The 16662-nt window shown below is 43.7% G+C and overlaps 1 protein-coding gene across 1 annotated transcript in view; it reads right to left on the reverse strand.

The window, feature by feature from the left end:
* Itga11 (integrin subunit alpha 11) overlaps nt 1-16662 on the reverse strand; it is a 114876-nt gene that overhangs the window by 79154 nt on the left and 19060 nt on the right. The window contains exon 2 of the mRNA XM_076851002.2: nt 9649-9760. Within this exon, the coding sequence (XP_076707117.2) occupies nt 9649-9760 (112 nt within the window). The remainder of the gene's footprint in view (nt 1-9648; nt 9761-16662) is intronic.

Below are 16662 nucleotides of genomic sequence, written 5' to 3' on the forward strand. Positions count from 1 at the left end.
GGAGCCATGCATAATGGTCAGCCGCTCTCCCCCGAATGACACTGCCATCGACCTCTCCTCCTAATGACCAACACCCGCCGGGTCCTCTGTCTGATACAACTTTCAGAAATCTGCCTGCAGACCAGGGGGAGTGGGGGCCATAGAGGGAGCAGGGAGGGGAGCAGCCAGGCTGGATGTGCACGAGGTCCATGCAACAGGGATTCCTGAAAGGCCCGGGGTGCTCCTGTCAGTTCTGCACCACGGCTGCTTTCCGTGTCTCTCAGTCACTTGTGGCAGGACACATGCTCAGGTCACTCTCTGTGGCGGGTGTGGCCCTGCATCTTTCCCACAGTGCTCTTGGTTGCATGTAGATCAATGAAAGCAACCAGGAGTGGATTCTACCATATTTTTTTCTGCTCATTTAAGCCCAACCTCAAAGACCCTGTTCAAATGCCCCTCTTCTATGAAGCACTCCCAGAGACTCAGGCCAAGAATTTCTCTTGTCAAACTCTGGCTAGAGTTTGGCTGGAGGCTCTCAGGCTGCAGGGAAATGAAGTTGGGGGCTAATAAGGGACATAACTGTGAGCCTAAGTGACGCCAGTTCAGCACTGCAAATGATATGTGCTGTTAGAGAGAAGGCTAGGGAGGGAAAGGTCATTTTAGGCTAGGAGAAGAACCCAGAAAGCCTTCATGGAGAAAGTGACCTCACAAAGATGAATATAATTAATACCAGGTCATATTTTTGTCTCGTATTGCTTTTAAATTATTTCAAGGATATTAGCATTACCTGCTCAACCGGTCTGTGCCTTAGTTGAGAGTGAAACCATGCCTTGCTCATTCCCATATTTTGCAGATTCTAGTGAAATTTATTAGTAGATGTTTAATAAACAAATATTGATCAAAATAAATTCAATCTTAGAAAAGGTTGTTCAACTTACTGTTCAAACCATCAAACCACATAAAAATATGGGTGGGATTTATGTTTGGGTTAGATGAGGAGGATTACGCCATGAATTCAGCCTTTTCAGGTATGTTTTTGAGCACCTAGTAAAGGCCAGGGATTATGCCCCGACTTCAGGAAGAAAGACAATTGAATACAATTGTTATCCTGTTTGTTTGAAAAATGCTATGAAAAGGGAAATATGGAATTCTGCAGGGGCAGCTAATCTAGCCATGAGAAAGGAGGGGCCATGAAGGTTTCTCAGAAAAGTGCTAGTTAAATTTGTAAAATAATATGAAGAAGGATTTTCAGTTCCAGTCATAAATAGCCACAAAATCTGGACCAAATACATGGAGCAGGTATTTTCAGGCGCTGGATAGGAAACAAAGCAGAGCTCTAAGATTCCATCTCACTCCAGCCAGAATGGCAATCATCAGAAATACAAGCAACAATAAATGTTGGCAAGGATGTGGGGAAAAAGGCACACTCATACACTGCTGGAGGAATGGCAAATTGATGCAGCCACTATGGAAAGCAGTATGGAGATTCCGCAGAAAACTTGGAATGGAACCACCAATTACGCAGTTATTCCACTTCTTGGTTTATATCCAAAGGACTTAAAATCAGCATACTAGCCACATCAATGTTTATAGCAGCTCAACTCACAATAACTAAACTAACTATGAAACCCACCTATTTGTTATTCAACAGATGAATGAATAAAGAAAATGTGATATATATATATGTAAAACGGAATATTACTCAGCCTTAAAGAAGAATGGAATTATGGTGTTTACTTGTAAATGGATGAAGCTGGAGAATATTACACTAAGTGAAATAAGCCAATCCCCTAAAATCAAAGGCCCAATGTTTTCTCTGATATGTGATGCTAATTCACAACAAGTGGTAGTGGGGGGTTTGGGAAGAATAGAGTTACTTTGGATTAGGTAGAGGGGAGTGAAAGGAGGAGAAGGGTATGGGGATAGGAAGGAAAGTAGAATGAATCTGACATTATTATCCTATGTACAGAGATGACCTCATGACCAGTGTGATTCTATATCATGTACAACCAGAAGAATAAGAAATTATACTCTATTCACATATGATGTGTCAAAGCCCATTCTGCTGCTACGTATAACTAATTACAACAACAACAACAACAACAAAGAATCATTAAAAAAAAAAAAAGCAGAGTTTGATATGTGAGAGAAGGAAGGAACAGGGCCTGAGCCCACATTTGCCCCAGCTCTTTCTCCAAGGGCAAATTCCTTATTGATTCCAGAAAAACAGAGTACAGAGAGCAGCCATCTTGCTGGACAAAGGAAACCCACTGAAGTTGGGGCTGCAAAGGCAACTAGAATCTGGGAGGGGCAGGTATCCGAAAAGAGAAAGCCACAGCCCCCAAACAGTTAAATGTCTCCCTCAGAGCCTGGGGTGTATCCCAAGCGGGGTCTGCGAGGTGTGAGAATGGAAAGTCAACCAGAAAGCAGCCAGGAGGAGGAGGGATTTTAGAAATAGAGAGAGATTTTAGAAGTCACCCACTAAGTGCTGGGGAGAGGCTGGGGTTTGTGCCCAGCCAGAAGGAAAAGATCTTGGTGAACACCCTGGGCTTTCATCCGAAACCCCGGGATGTTCATGCTTTAAGAGTAAGTACCATATCCCAGGAGTAGAACAAAGCTAGACCAGGCCTGCTCTTACTGAGGCCCAAACGGTGCCGTGGCAAGACTTATGACTTCACCAGTACTCTAACTGCCTATCAGAACAAAATATGGCATTCTTAAAGGAAGGTAACAGAACCCACATTCTCTATAATGTGTCATCCACAATGTTCAGCATAGGATAAAAAATTACCAAGTAAGTGTAGAATCAGGAAAAAGTGACTGATGGTCATCAGATAAAATAGCCACTGGAAGCAGACCTGATACTATTTTTAATCAATAAGAACTTCTAAATAGTTAAGATTAATATGTTAAAACAAATAGAATAAAAAATGGACAAATGGCATAAAGAGAGATCATTTTAACAAAATAAGAATCTCTTAAAAATAATCAAATGGGCTGGGTGCAGTGGCATACACTTACAATCCCAATGGCTTGGGAGGCTGAAGCAGGAGGATGGCAAGATCAAAGCCAGCCTCAGCAACTTAGTGAGGTCCTAAGAAATTAGCAAGACTCTGTCTTGAAATAAAAAATAAACAAATAAAAAGTAAGAGAGAAATGGAATAAACTGGAAGGAAAGGGAGCCGTGGCAGGAAGGCTTATCAGACAGCAATTAGACTCTAAGAAGAAAAAAAGAGGTTGTATTTGAAATGAAGATAGAAAATTTTCCAAATCTGATGAAATGTATCAACCTCAGATTCAAGAAAACACTCAGCAGACAAATTCAAAACAGAACAAAACTACACTTGGATATAGCATATTCACACTGCTGAACTTAAGACAAATAGAAAAGCAACCACAGGAAAATAACATATTCATTCAAAAGAAGAATGATAAAAACAGAAGGCTGACATCTTGACAGAAATTATTAAGTCAGAAGACAATGAAATGACATTTTTAAATGTTAAAAGGAAATCTGCCAACCTAGAATTCTATAACTTGATACGAGACACTTAAAAAATTAAAGAGAAACTGGGTGTGGAGGTGACCTATAATCCCAGCTATTTGGAAGGCTGAGGCAGGAGGATGGCAAGTTGGAGGACAGCCTTGGCAGCTTAGGGAGACCCTGTCTCTAAATAAAAACTTAAAAAGGGCTGGAGATATGGCTCACTGGTAGAGCACTTTCCTAGTGTGTGTGGGGTAGGGAGGGGCTGGGTTCATCCCCAGTACTGCAAGAAAGTTAAAGTGAGGTAGAGATGTTTTCAGGCAGGCAGATAAAGGTAGGCAAACAAAACCCCAACTTTCAAAGTTGAAAGAAACATTTTCAGCAGACATGCACTACAGTAGGAAATACTAAATGGATTTTTTTTTTTGGCTAAATAAAATTGTAATAAAAGGGGAACAGAAGTGTATGAAAAAAACTAAGAGCACCAAAAAGGGTAATTATGTGGGTACAGTAGATGTGAATATTAATGTATCTCTATCAGAAAGTGATAGAATGAATAAGCAGACCAAAAAAAAAAAAAAAGTCAGTAAGGATGCAGATGATTTGAGCCAGGCATGGTGGTGTACACCTGTAATTCCAGTGACTTGGGAGGTAAAAGGATCACAAGTTCAAAGCCAGCTTCAGCAACTTAGCGAGGCCCTAGGCAACTCAGTGAGACCCTGTCTCTAAATAAAATACAAAAAGACTTGGGATGTGGTTCAGTGGTTAAGTGCCTCTGAGTTCAATCCCCAGTACCAAAACAAATCAAAATAAAACAAAAACAAAAACAAAAAACCCAACTATATTGACCTAACTGATATATATATATATATATATATATATATATATATATATATATATATGTACTTAAGAAACTAAGGATAGATGTCTTTTCAAGTGCACTGAGAATTTACTAAAATAGACGTTTTTTCAGTCACAAAACAAATACTAAAGGATTTAAAATATCGAGTGTCTCTCTGACCACTTGGAATTAAATTTGAACTCTAATAGTAAAATACCTAAGTCTCCAAATATTTGGAAATTATGTAACACATTTTGAAATAACTCAGGGGTCAAAGAAGAAAATTAGAAATTATATTAACCTGAATAATAGTGAAAACATCAAAATTTATGGGATGCAACTAAAGCAATGTTTAGAGGAGATTTATAGCCTTATATTCATATGTTAGAAAAAAAGGGTTGCAAAATCAACAATTTAAATAAGAAGCAAGAAAAAGTCAAATTAAAACAGATTCAGAAGATGGAAAGAAATATGTTAAAAAGAGTAAGAACCATTGAGACAATAAAGATCTAATAGAGAAAAATCATAAAAACCAAACTGATCCTTAGAAGGCTTTAATAAAATTAACATACCCATAGCAAGACTGATGGGTATATTAAGAATGAGAGAGACAACACAAATTACCAATAAGAATAAATTATGTGGGTAGAGTAGATGTTGCTATAGATCTTAGATATTGAAAGATAATAGGAGCTAATAAATAATATATTTTTTAAAAAAATATTTATTTTTTAGTTGTAGTTGGAAAAATACCTTTATTTTATTTATTTATTTTTATGTGGTGCTGAGGATCTAACCCAGGGTCTCACACTTGCTTGGTGAGTGCTCTACCACTGAGCTACAACCCCAGCTCGTAAATAATATTTTGACAATAAAATTTGAGTGAAATGGACAAATTACTTGAAAAACTTGGAATGGAACCACCATTTGACCCAGTTATCCCACTCCTCAGTATAAAGCCAAAGCATACTACCATGACACAGCCAATGTAATTTACAGTAATGTTTATGTCAATGTTCACAGCAGCTCAATTCACAAGAGCTAAGCTATGGAAACAACCTAGGTGCCCTTCCACAGATGAATGGATAAAGAAAATGTGGTAGATAAATACAATGGAATACTCCTCAGCCATAAAGAAGAATGACTTTATGATAATTTGCCAGTAGATGGATGGATCTGGAGACTTATGCTAAAAGAACTAAGGCAATCCCCAAAAGACAAAGGTCGAACATTCTCTCTGATATGTGGATGCTAACGCACAACAAGGTGGGGGCAGGGAAGAATAGAAGTTCAGTAGATTAGACAAAGGAGAATGAAGGGAAGAGAGAGGACACAGGAATAAAAAAGAGTGCGATGATTCTGACATAACTTTCCTACGTACATATGTAAATACACCACAGTGAATCTCTACATCATGTACAACCACGAGACTGGGATCCTAATTAGAATAAGAAGTACTCCATGTTTGTATAAATATGTCAAAATACACTTCACTGCCATGTATACTTAAAAAGAACAAATTTTTAAAAATCACAAAAAAGTACAAGCTACTAAAGTTAACATAAAATGCAATAGGAAATCCAAGTTGTCCATTGTCTTTAAGAAGTTGAATTTGTAATTACGACTCTCCTCACAAAAGAAAACTCCAGATGCTGTACTGGTGGATTTTCCCAAATCTTTAAAGAAGCAATAATACAAATCTTATGTTCTACCCGGGAATAGTGAAAGTGAGAACACTTTTCAACACATTTTATGAAGTCTGAATAATTGCAATGCCAAAACATGATAAACACATTACAGAAAAGAAGTTTTACAGGCCATTATATCTCATGAAACAAAATAGAAACAAATGTCTCATAGAAACAAATTCCCAAGAATAATAAGAAAAATACATGGTGAACAAGCAAAGTTTACCCCAGGAATGCAAATTTGATTTAACACCGAAAACAAAGCAAAATACACACGTGCACACATTTACCCCCAAACCAAAATATCCCCTACTCAACCAACCAATGTGATGAACCATAAACAGAATAAAGAACCAGATGATATCAATTGTTATAGAAAAAGCATCTGATACACGTCAACACTGTTCACAATTTTTGAAAATCCAACCTCAGAAAGCCAGGAATAGAAGAAAACATCTTCAATCTGAAGGTTTCTACAATAAATAAGTGATTACTTTGTAGTTCAGATTTCATTTAATCATGAAATACTGGAGAAGAACGTTCAGTATCACCACTTCTATTCAACCTTGCTCTGAAGGTTCTGGACATTGCAATTAGGCAGGAAGTGAAGGTATATAGAAAAGAAAAAATGAAACTGTAATTATTTCATAGGATATGATTGTGTACACAGAAAATCCAAAAAACTCACAAGCAAGCTAACAGAAATGACAGATGGCTCGGTAAAGTCATAAGCTAAAATGTCATTATATAAAAATGTGGTTTTATTTTTATGTACTAGAAAATAAGAATGTTTCATTTTTAGTAGCATAAAATGTGTAGGAATTAATGAAGCAAAAGATATTCAAGACTTTCACGCTGAAAATTTCAAAGCACTATTGAGAGAAATTTCTAAAAAATGAATACATGAAGAGATATAGGTTTGTGGATCAGAAGATTCAGTACTGTGAAGATTTTATTTATCTATAAATCCAGTGCAACTCTAATAAAAATCTTAGCAAATTTTACTGGGAAAAAATGACATGCTGATTCTAAAATTCTATGGAGTATACTGGACCTGGTATGGATAAAATAATCTTATCAAAGAAAAACAAGTGTAGAGAATTCATAATACCTGGCTTTAAGACTTATTTTAAAGCTACAGTAACAAGGTGGTCTTTCACTGGTGCACTATTTAGATAAATAGACAAATAGAATGGAGGGGAATAAAAAAAAATAGACCCACATATACATGGTCATTCATTTTAAACAAACACTACATTAGAATCTAGGGGGGGAAATGATCTTTTAGCAAATGGTGCCAGACCTATTGGACATCAATATGGGGAGAACAAAAACAATTGACTTAAATTATCTTGCACCTTCCACAAAAAATTCATTTGAGATGAATCATTGACCTAAGTGTGAAATCAAACTTCTAGAAGAAAATAGAGCAGTATATCTTTGGGGAGAGGCAAAAAAAATTTTTTTAAATGGGATCTATGAAAAACACTAAGCATAAAAAGATTGATAGACTTAACTTTAGTAAAGTTAAGAACTTCTGTTCATCTGAAGATACCATTAAGAAAATGAAAAGCAAGCTTCATAGTGGGAAGAGATATTTTCAATGCTTTTCTTTGACAAAGCATTTGTACAGAGAGTATATAAACTTCTATAAATCAATAAGAAAAATGTATATAACACAACTTTAAAGAGGGTCAAAACACCTCATCAGACTCTTCACAAAAGCAAATATCAAAATGGCCAACAGATCTATAAGAAGTTGTTCAACAACATCAGTAAACAGAGACATGCAAACAAAACCCAGGTGAGATACCATTTCACACCATTGGCCTAGCTAAAATTAAAATGACTGCCAATGCCATGGGTTAGTGAGGCTGCAGAACAACTAGAACTCTCTTGTTTTCCTAGATAGAGTTTAAATTGGCAAGCTACTTTGGAAAAAAAAAAAAGTACCTGGCATATCCTCCTAAAGTTGATCATATACCTACCCTTTATCTATGCAAATCCAGCCCTGAGTCTATATCCAGTAAAAATGAGGACACATGTCCACTAATGAGAAGGCTATAGCAACTCCAATAGAAATAACCCCAAATGGAAACAACCCAAATACCCATCAGTAGCAGAGTAAATAAATAAATTATGGTACAGAACAATGGAATACATAAGAACAAAGAATGTGAAGTATATATCATATATTCCGCAACATGTTAAACCTCACAGACGCAATATTGAGTAAAAGAGGCCGAATATAAATGGGTATCTATGGTACGATATCATCTATGTGAAGTTCAAGACAGCAAAGCAAATCTACGGTGACAGGAGTCAGAAGAGTGGTCACCCAGAGGGACACTGCCTAGGGGTGGGGTGCAGGAAATGTTCCAGATCTAGAACATTCATCATGAGTGTTTGTGTGGTCCCCCCGAAGGGGCTTTGATATGGTTTGGATGCGGTTCACCCCCCAGAGGTTCGCAGGCTGGAAGCTTGGTCCCAGTGTGGCAGTGTTGGCAACGTGGAACTTCCAAGGAAGGGAGCCTAGTGCAAGGTAATTAGGTCACTGGGGCATCCCCCTTGGAAGGGATTAATAGTAGCTTTGCAGAGTGAGTGAGTTCTGGAGAGAATGAGTGTTCAATATAAGAGTGAGCCTGGCTTCCTGTCATGCTGTGTGATCCCTTCTGCAATGCTCCCACCACTGGGACGCCAACAGTCAGGAGGTCCTCACCAGAGGCCGAACCAAGGAGACCAACCTGACCTTGGATTCAGCTTCCAAAGCCATGAGCTCAACAGGCGTCTTTTCTTTACAAGGTCCCCAACCTCGGGTACTTTAGCATTGTAGCAGAAAATGGACTAATACAGGCTTCGAAAAGGGTAACACCAAGGCCTGGCCCTTTCCATCCCAGGAAGGAAGGAAAGCTTTGCCTTCTGTCAACTACAGACCAACCTGGGAGGAGAAGGGCAATTAACAGTAAGTGTGCATGAAGGATCTTCTTAGGGTCATGAAAATATTCTGATTTGTGTCATTATGGTACAAGTTGGTAAATTTACTAAAAAAAAAAAATCATTGACTTGCAGACTCAAAATGAGTGAATTATATGGTAAAATATGCTGCAATAAAGTGATCTGAAATTGGGAAGTGGATCCTTCCCTCCCCCGATTGCCCCTGGCCTGAGGGATCCTGGGGCCTTTCTTGTCCGGCCGTCTCTTGGTCTCATGTTACTTCTCTCTGTTTCACTGTTGCCCTGTTTGGGTTGTGAACACACAGAGATCTCTCCAGAGACCCCCAACGGCTCTCCAAGGAGAGAGGAGCAGAGGTGCTGCCCCCACTGATGAGAGTGAGTCCCTGAGACAGGATGTGAGAGGGTTAGTTCTTGGTCCCCAGGTGCCTGCCACCGTTTGTCACATGACCTAGAATGTGAGGAGCTGTTCATTCCCATTTCGTAGACTAGAAGACAGAGACCTGAGAAACTGAATTGCTGCAGGTCTCATGGTCAGGGCAGAGCTGATCAGCCTCTGACCTGGTGGGACAAGAAGTCAAGTCACTGACCCCAGAGAGTCTACGTGTGAGGGTCAGGCTGGGCAGCCGCTGAGGTCTGGAGTAGATAGAGGGTGCTGGGCGGGGAATGGTACAGGGCTGGGCGCGGGCAGCAGCTCTCACTCACCACTTCTTGCCACTGATGTCATGCTGCTGCACCGTGTAGCCAAAGAAAGCAGTCCTGGAGCCAGCGATGACCCGGGGCTTCCTGGTGTCCATGTTGAAGGTGTCTGTGAACCCTGGGTGGGGGAAGGGGAGAGAACAGGGGCATCAGGCAGGTGAACACAGGGCCCCAGGGCTGTTTCAAGATCCACCGGTGAGTCATCTATTTTAGAGGGTCTTGGCTGTGAAGCCAGTGGGCTCCCTGTCTTTGAGGAGCCCTTGTATGAGGTAGTGACAATGTCCCCGCCTGAGAGAGCCCCCAATCTGATGGGTGAGGCCCAGCACCTGCACTGGAGGAGCCTGTAACTGATAGAGGAGGCCTAAGTCTTACTCTGGGGGGACAAAGACTGAATGGGAGACCAAGTTTCTCTCTCAAGAGACCGTCTGGTCTGATGGGGGCATGGATAGCTCCCTTCCTCCTCCATCACCCCTTCCATCCTCCAAATTTGCTTCTTCCCCTTCTACTTTCCCTCCTCTCTCTTTCTCCTTTCTCTCATGTCTGCCTGCTAATGAGTCAGGGACTTCCCACCACCTGCTCCAGCCTGGGTCCAGCTCTGCTGGCTGACCACCTCCTTCTGAATCAATGTGCAAGGCTCTGTCTGGCTTTAGCAGAGCCACTGCCTGGCTGGGGGAGCGGAGGGAAAGTGGACAGAAAGTCCCACAGTCCTTTTGCCTTGGCCTCCAGGGTCCTCCTTGATTGTTAAGTCAATGCTGACTTTTTTTTTCTTTCTTTTTTTTTAATTTTTATTATTAGTTGTTCAAAACATTACATAGCTCTTGTCATATCATATTTCAAAAGGAGTAGGGATATAGTCCTTTTTTCATATATTTAGTTATATATATATATGGACACAATACTTTTATTTTATTTATTTTTATGTGGTGCTGAGTATTGAACCCAGTGCCTTACATGTGCTAGGCAAGCGCTCTACCACTGAGCCACAATCCTGGCCAGTCAATGCTGACTTAATTGATTCTTTCTTGGGGGAAGACTGTGTGGAGCCTGAATATGACTGTGCTGTGGTTGGGAGGTCATCTGTCTGCACCAAACTCAAGCTGAGAACTGATTCTCAATGTAACAGTGTTGAGAGGTGATGGGACCTTTAGGACAGAGTTAGGTCATGGGGGGGCCCCCGCCCTCCAGAATTGATTCATGTCCTTCTTGAGACTTTGGAATAGGTCTCACAAGACTGGGTTGGGTCTCACAGGACTGGATTAGTTGTCTCTAGAGCAAGTCGCCCTGAAGCAACTTTACGCCTGATGTTTTGCCTCTTCTGCACATGCCCACTGGCCAGGCTAGCAAAGCTTCCACCCTGTGTTGCTCCCTGTGTTGCCATCCACCTTGAGCCCTAAGCAGAAGCCAAGCTGGTGTTGGCACCAAGCTCTCAGACCTCTAGAACTCTGAGCTAATAAACCTCTTTTCTTTATGAGTCACCTAGTCTAAGGTACTTTGTCTTTTGAAACAGAAAACCAACTGGGATGGCACTTTGGTTTTCTGAGTGTCCTCCTATCTGCCATCATTTATCCTCATAGGACCTTGGGAGAATGAGGGGGATCTACCCAGGCAGAAGCACTTGGCATAGCCCCAGAAAGGCCAAAAGGTTTGCCAGGGGCACAGTGGATCCAGGAACACAGTGGAACTAGGACCTTGGTTGCCTGCTCAGGAACTCCTTTCTGAACAAGGCATTTTCAGGATGTGGCTGGCCTGCCACTCATCCAGGCCACACCTCTGCCTGGCTGTAGTATTCCCAGGATCACCAAACTGGGGATCCATGGGACTTAAGGGGTGGGAACTTGCCATCATCCAAGACTTTTAGATTAGTGAAGTGAGTCTGGAGAATAAGACTTTTCTCATTTCCACCCCTTTCACATGTAGAATACTCTATAAATTTCAAAGAACACTCACAGGTATTACCCATTCATCTCCCAGTAGGGTGGGCGGCACAGGGAAAGACCAGGGTGAGGGAGGTTAACTGACCTGCCCTAAGTCCCACAGCCTGCCAGGATGGGGGCGGGGAGACTCTGAAGCTGAGGCTGGTCCCTGCTGAGCACCCCCCTGCATCCTTCCCTGGGCACTGGCCCCTGGTCTGGGTGCTCCGGGGTCAAGGCCTAGGACGCCCACTTGAACAGGGCCTGTTCTGTGGAAACAAGTGGTGTCTCCCACTCTTCCTTTTACTTCCCAGCAAGCTGATAGAGGTGCCCCGAGTTCTATCACTGAAGTCATGGAATTAAAGTCCCCCAGCGGGGAAACGGGAAGACCTTGGTGTAGGGATGTCAGATACGGGTTATCCCACTTACCCGGGCCAATCGTTAGTACTGTTGGGAGCAGGGAGTTAAGAAAGATTCCAGAAAACCCACACATCTGCAGTCATCTGATTCTTGACAGGCTTAAACAAATGGTGCTGGGAAAACTTGTTATCTGTATGAAGAAGAATGAGACTAGATCCCTGTCTCTCACCCTGCAAAAAGTCAACTCATAATGGAGCAAAGATCTAGGAATTAGACCAGAAACTCCACAACTGCTGAAGAAAACTTGGGGTCAGCGCCCCAGGATATAGGCTCAGGTGACTTCTTCATCAGGACTCCTAAAGCTCAGGAAATAATACCAAGAATTAATAAATGGAATGGCACCCAATCACAGAGTTTCTACACAGCAAAGGAAACGACTAAGAATGAAGAGAGAGCCAACAGAAGGGGAGAAAATCTTTGCTAGCTATTCTCTGACAGAGGATTAACATCCATAATATATACAGAATTAAAAAAGCTTAGCACCAGAAAACAAGTAGCCCAATTAATAAATGGGCAAATGAACTAAACAGACACTTTCCAGAAGAAATACAGAAGGCCAACCAATGTGTGAAAAAATGTTCAACGTACTTAGCAATTAGAAAAATGCAAGTCAAAACTATACTGAGATTTCATCTCCAATTAGAATGGCAAACATCAAGAGTACAAGTGATAATCGATGAGGGAGAGGAGGACATGGGAATAGGAGCACTTTCACAGTGTTGGTGGGATTGTAAATTAGTGCAATCACTGTGGAGTTTCCTCGAAAGCCTAGGCCCTGAACTACCATATGACCATTCTAAAGAATTCAAGTCAGCATACTCTAACCATATCTGCACACCCGTGTTTGGAGCAGCACAATTCACAATAGTCAAACTATGGAACCAGCCCAGGTTTCTATCAGTGGATGAGCAGATAAAGAAAATGTGGTGTACATACACACTGGAGTTTTATTCAGACATAAAGAAGAAGGAAGTTTTGTCATTTGGAGGAAAACGGATGGCACTTAGAGAGCGCTATGTTAAGCAAAATAAGCCAGACTCAGAAAGTTAAGGGTCATATGTTTTCTTTAGAGAGGAAAAAGGAAAAAAGTTAGGTGGGGCTCTCATGAGAATTGAAGGGAGATCAGTAGAGTAGAGGAAAGAGACCAGGGGAAGGGAGCAGCGGAGGGTAAAGGGAAATATTAGGGAATGAAATTGACCAAATTATACTGTTGTATCAGGGGCATGAGTAAATGAATCCTGCTGCTATGCACAACTGTAGTGCACCAATAAAAACATAAAAAAAGGGAAAGATTCTGAGGTTAAGTCTGGGCTCAGGGGCAAGAGTGGTGTGATTCATAGGTAGTACCTCCTGCAGATACAGGAGATGACAGTGCCATCATGTATCTGTCAACCTTGACTTCACGATTCCTAATCTGACACGACGCATGGATTTAGTGTTATGGCCCTGGAGTGGGAGAGGATCCTCACCTCAAAGTGGGAGGGAAGAGGATCATGCTGGTCCATTGGTGCCTTCTTTAGGAAGCCGTGCCATGCATGGACTTCTCGGTCTGGCCAGCGGCAGTCTTGGGAAAGGGGACTGGGGGCAGGTGAGCATGGAGTGGGGGTAGGGTCAGAGGTGAAGGAGCACAGGTCTCTAACCTGTGAGAGCACGGCACAGAGGAGAGAGACACCAGGGTCACCTATGCCAACCTGGGAGACTGATGGGCATGTAGGGGTCAAGGAAGTTGAATTGAGGTTCCAGAGAGAAACTCACCCTCTCTCAAATTTCGTTCCAGGGATGAACAGATACACACACGCATGACACCACACACACACACACACACACACACACACACACAACCCATGCCCACATGTACACAGGCCTGGTTGTGGGGCAACACTTCATCTGGCTCTCTGGAGCCCCCTGGAGACTAGGCCTTTCCCTTCCTGCTTCTGAGCCCAGGAGGCAGAGGTGGAGCAGAAAAAGAGGGAGGCAGATGTGGCCATCAGGAAAGCCAGACCACCTGTCCCTTTAGGACTGCAGAGTGGGGGCCGGTGAAGGTGAAGTCATGCATTGCATCTTTGGGGACTTCTCCATCCTGTGTCCTCTATTAGTGCTTCTTGTGCAACCAAGGCCAGAGGGACCCTTCCAAGACCTGTCAGAAACTGTCACTCCCCAGCTCCACCCCCTTCATCCATCCATATCCCACCCCCCTCACAGCTAAAGCCAAACTTCTTTCTGCAAGGCCCTCCTCACTCCCCCTCCCACTCTTTTCCTACCCTGTCCCCTCTATCCCTTAGCTCCAGCCACATAGCCGCTCTTGCTGTCCCTCGACTGTGTCAGACCCATTCTCTGTCCAGCCTTTGTTCTGTTCCCCTGTCTGCAACACTCTTCCTCCCATGATCCACACGCCCTCCATCCAGTTATTAGGGTCTCTGTTTCCATGCCAGCCTATCCGTCACCAGGCCACCCTACCCTCTGTCCCCTGGCTCTGCTGTACTTGTCCTCAGACATGCTGCATGTTTATTTTTTAACAAATCGTTTATTTGTTTATTGTCACACAGCTGATTTTTTTTGGGGGGGAGTACAGAAATTGAACTCTGGGCACTCGACCACTGAGCCACATCCCAGCCCTTATTTTGTGTTTTATTTAGAGACAGGGTCTCACTGAGTTGCTTAGCACCTCACCATTGCTGAGGCTGGCTTTGAACTCGAGATCCTCCTGCCTCAGCCTCCTGAGCTGCTGAGATTACAGGTGTGTGACACTGCGCCCAGCCACAAGGCTGATATTTTATAACATTTTCTGTCCTCTAAGGGCCACCAGACTGCTGCATTCTCACTGAGGTATCTCAGCTCCCATTCTTGGGTTCATTGAATAATTAGAGACCAGGATCTTCATTGGCTGGAACACTGTCTCCTGCCATCAAGGAAAAGGGACAGGGAAAGAATGGATATGAGCACTGACGTCACCCACATCTTCTTCTAGGTGCCTAACCACTAATTTTAAATCAATTAAATCTCATCAATCGCTCAGTAGGGAACAGGTCAGCTGGGAACACCATTAAATAGCATGGGGTGTCAGGGTGCTGGGCCGCCCTCTTGGGAGCTCAGCTATTTGTAGGAAAGACCCTGGGGGGCGGGGGAGAGAAGATTCTTTTCAGTGATGAGGCCCCCCCTTCCTGCCTCAGCGCCCAGCGGGGTTTCTTGTGATACATCCCTTGGTGGGAGCTGGGTACCTTCACTAGGGGCTCTGTCTAGGACTGGTCCCGCCACACCCCTGTGTCCCTACCTCTACCTCCCTGGGGACAGGATTAGTGAAATCTGGCCACAGGAAGAGCATGAAGTCACAAAGTGCTGGCTTCCTCCCCAGACTCCAGTGAGCATGTGCCTCTCACCAAACCAAACCAACCAGAGGACGGATTTCCTCAAAATGACGTCAAGTCCGTCTCTGACCCCGGCTCCCGACAAGATCTCTGGCCTTCTCTGATGGCCGTGGTTTTCATACTTGGGGAATGTACTCTTCTCAGAGATTTATGGCCCCCCGAATGCCAACAAAACAAAACAAAGTTGTTTTTGATGGGAATCAACAGGCCAATTGCAGAGGCGCTAGGAGCCTGGCTGGGCTGCTTGCCACTTCTCTGCCCCCGAGATTGATGACAGAGGGGAAAAACCACAATTCCTGGGCTGCTCTCGGGCGGACGGTGGCCAAAGTTACATCAGCTGCTGCTCCCTTTCTCAGAATCTTATCTGGGTTTTTAAATAAAGCATCAGTTCATCCCAAGAGGGGCCTGGAGCCATAGCCTTGGGCTTGAACATCACTGGGGGCTCAGAATTCTGAAAAGCACTGGTGGCAGGTGAAGGTGGGGTCACCAGCTCCCAGCATCCGGGCGGTCACGGGCCCAAGAGTGAGGGAGCGCCAGCATGGGACCACAGCCCCGTTACCTGGTGGCTCCAGGCCTAGCTGCAGAAGTGTCTGCCAAATGCCTGCCCTGTGACAGTCCATCCACACTCCTCCCCTCCTCTTCCTCCTAAATAACTCTCTAGGGATCTTGGGAGAAAGTCCAGAATCTTCCACAAGGTCCCGAGGCCTTGCATTTCCTTCTGACTTCTGCAGCCCAGTCGCAAGGTCACAGGTCTGTGTCCCAGATGCACCCTGCCTCTTCTGCCTTGGGGCCTTTGCACATGCCCTCCTGTGTGAACCTCTGAAGAACTTTTGTCGCCAAACCTAAGCACAAATGTCGCATCCTCCCGCCTGCTCTGGGAGGCCTTCCTGACACCTTGGTGGCATGGGATCTTGTATGACGGTCTCATCACCAGCAGGTAACTGGTGTCCTCTCTCTATCACAGCTGGTAAGGGTCTGCAGCCTGTGTGCTGATGTGATCACACCTGAGCCCTGTCCTCGGCCACCTCAGTGTCTTTGCCCGGCTGTTCACCATGCCCGCAGGTCTTCCTTTCCTCCTCACACTTCAAGGCTGATGACACCTCTGCCAGGGTGGGACCCCCTCCCAGGGCTGCGTGGCTAGGAAGTGTCAGTGTGCACCCCAAGTCCTCGTCTGTCCTGAGCCATGAAGTACCCCACTGATGAGCCTCCCTTTCCCGGGGAGCCACTCACCCCACCCCAGTTCCTGAATCTTCACCTCAGCGGCCTCACACAGGACGGTCCTCCTCCAAGCTGAGCATCCTTGAGAACCCACCCACCCTAGGTCT

Source organism: Callospermophilus lateralis, chromosome 3 (assembly GCF_048772815.1).
Source record: "Callospermophilus lateralis isolate mCalLat2 chromosome 3, mCalLat2.hap1, whole genome shotgun sequence".
NCBI classification, from domain to species: Eukaryota; Metazoa; Chordata; class Mammalia; order Rodentia; family Sciuridae; genus Callospermophilus; species Callospermophilus lateralis.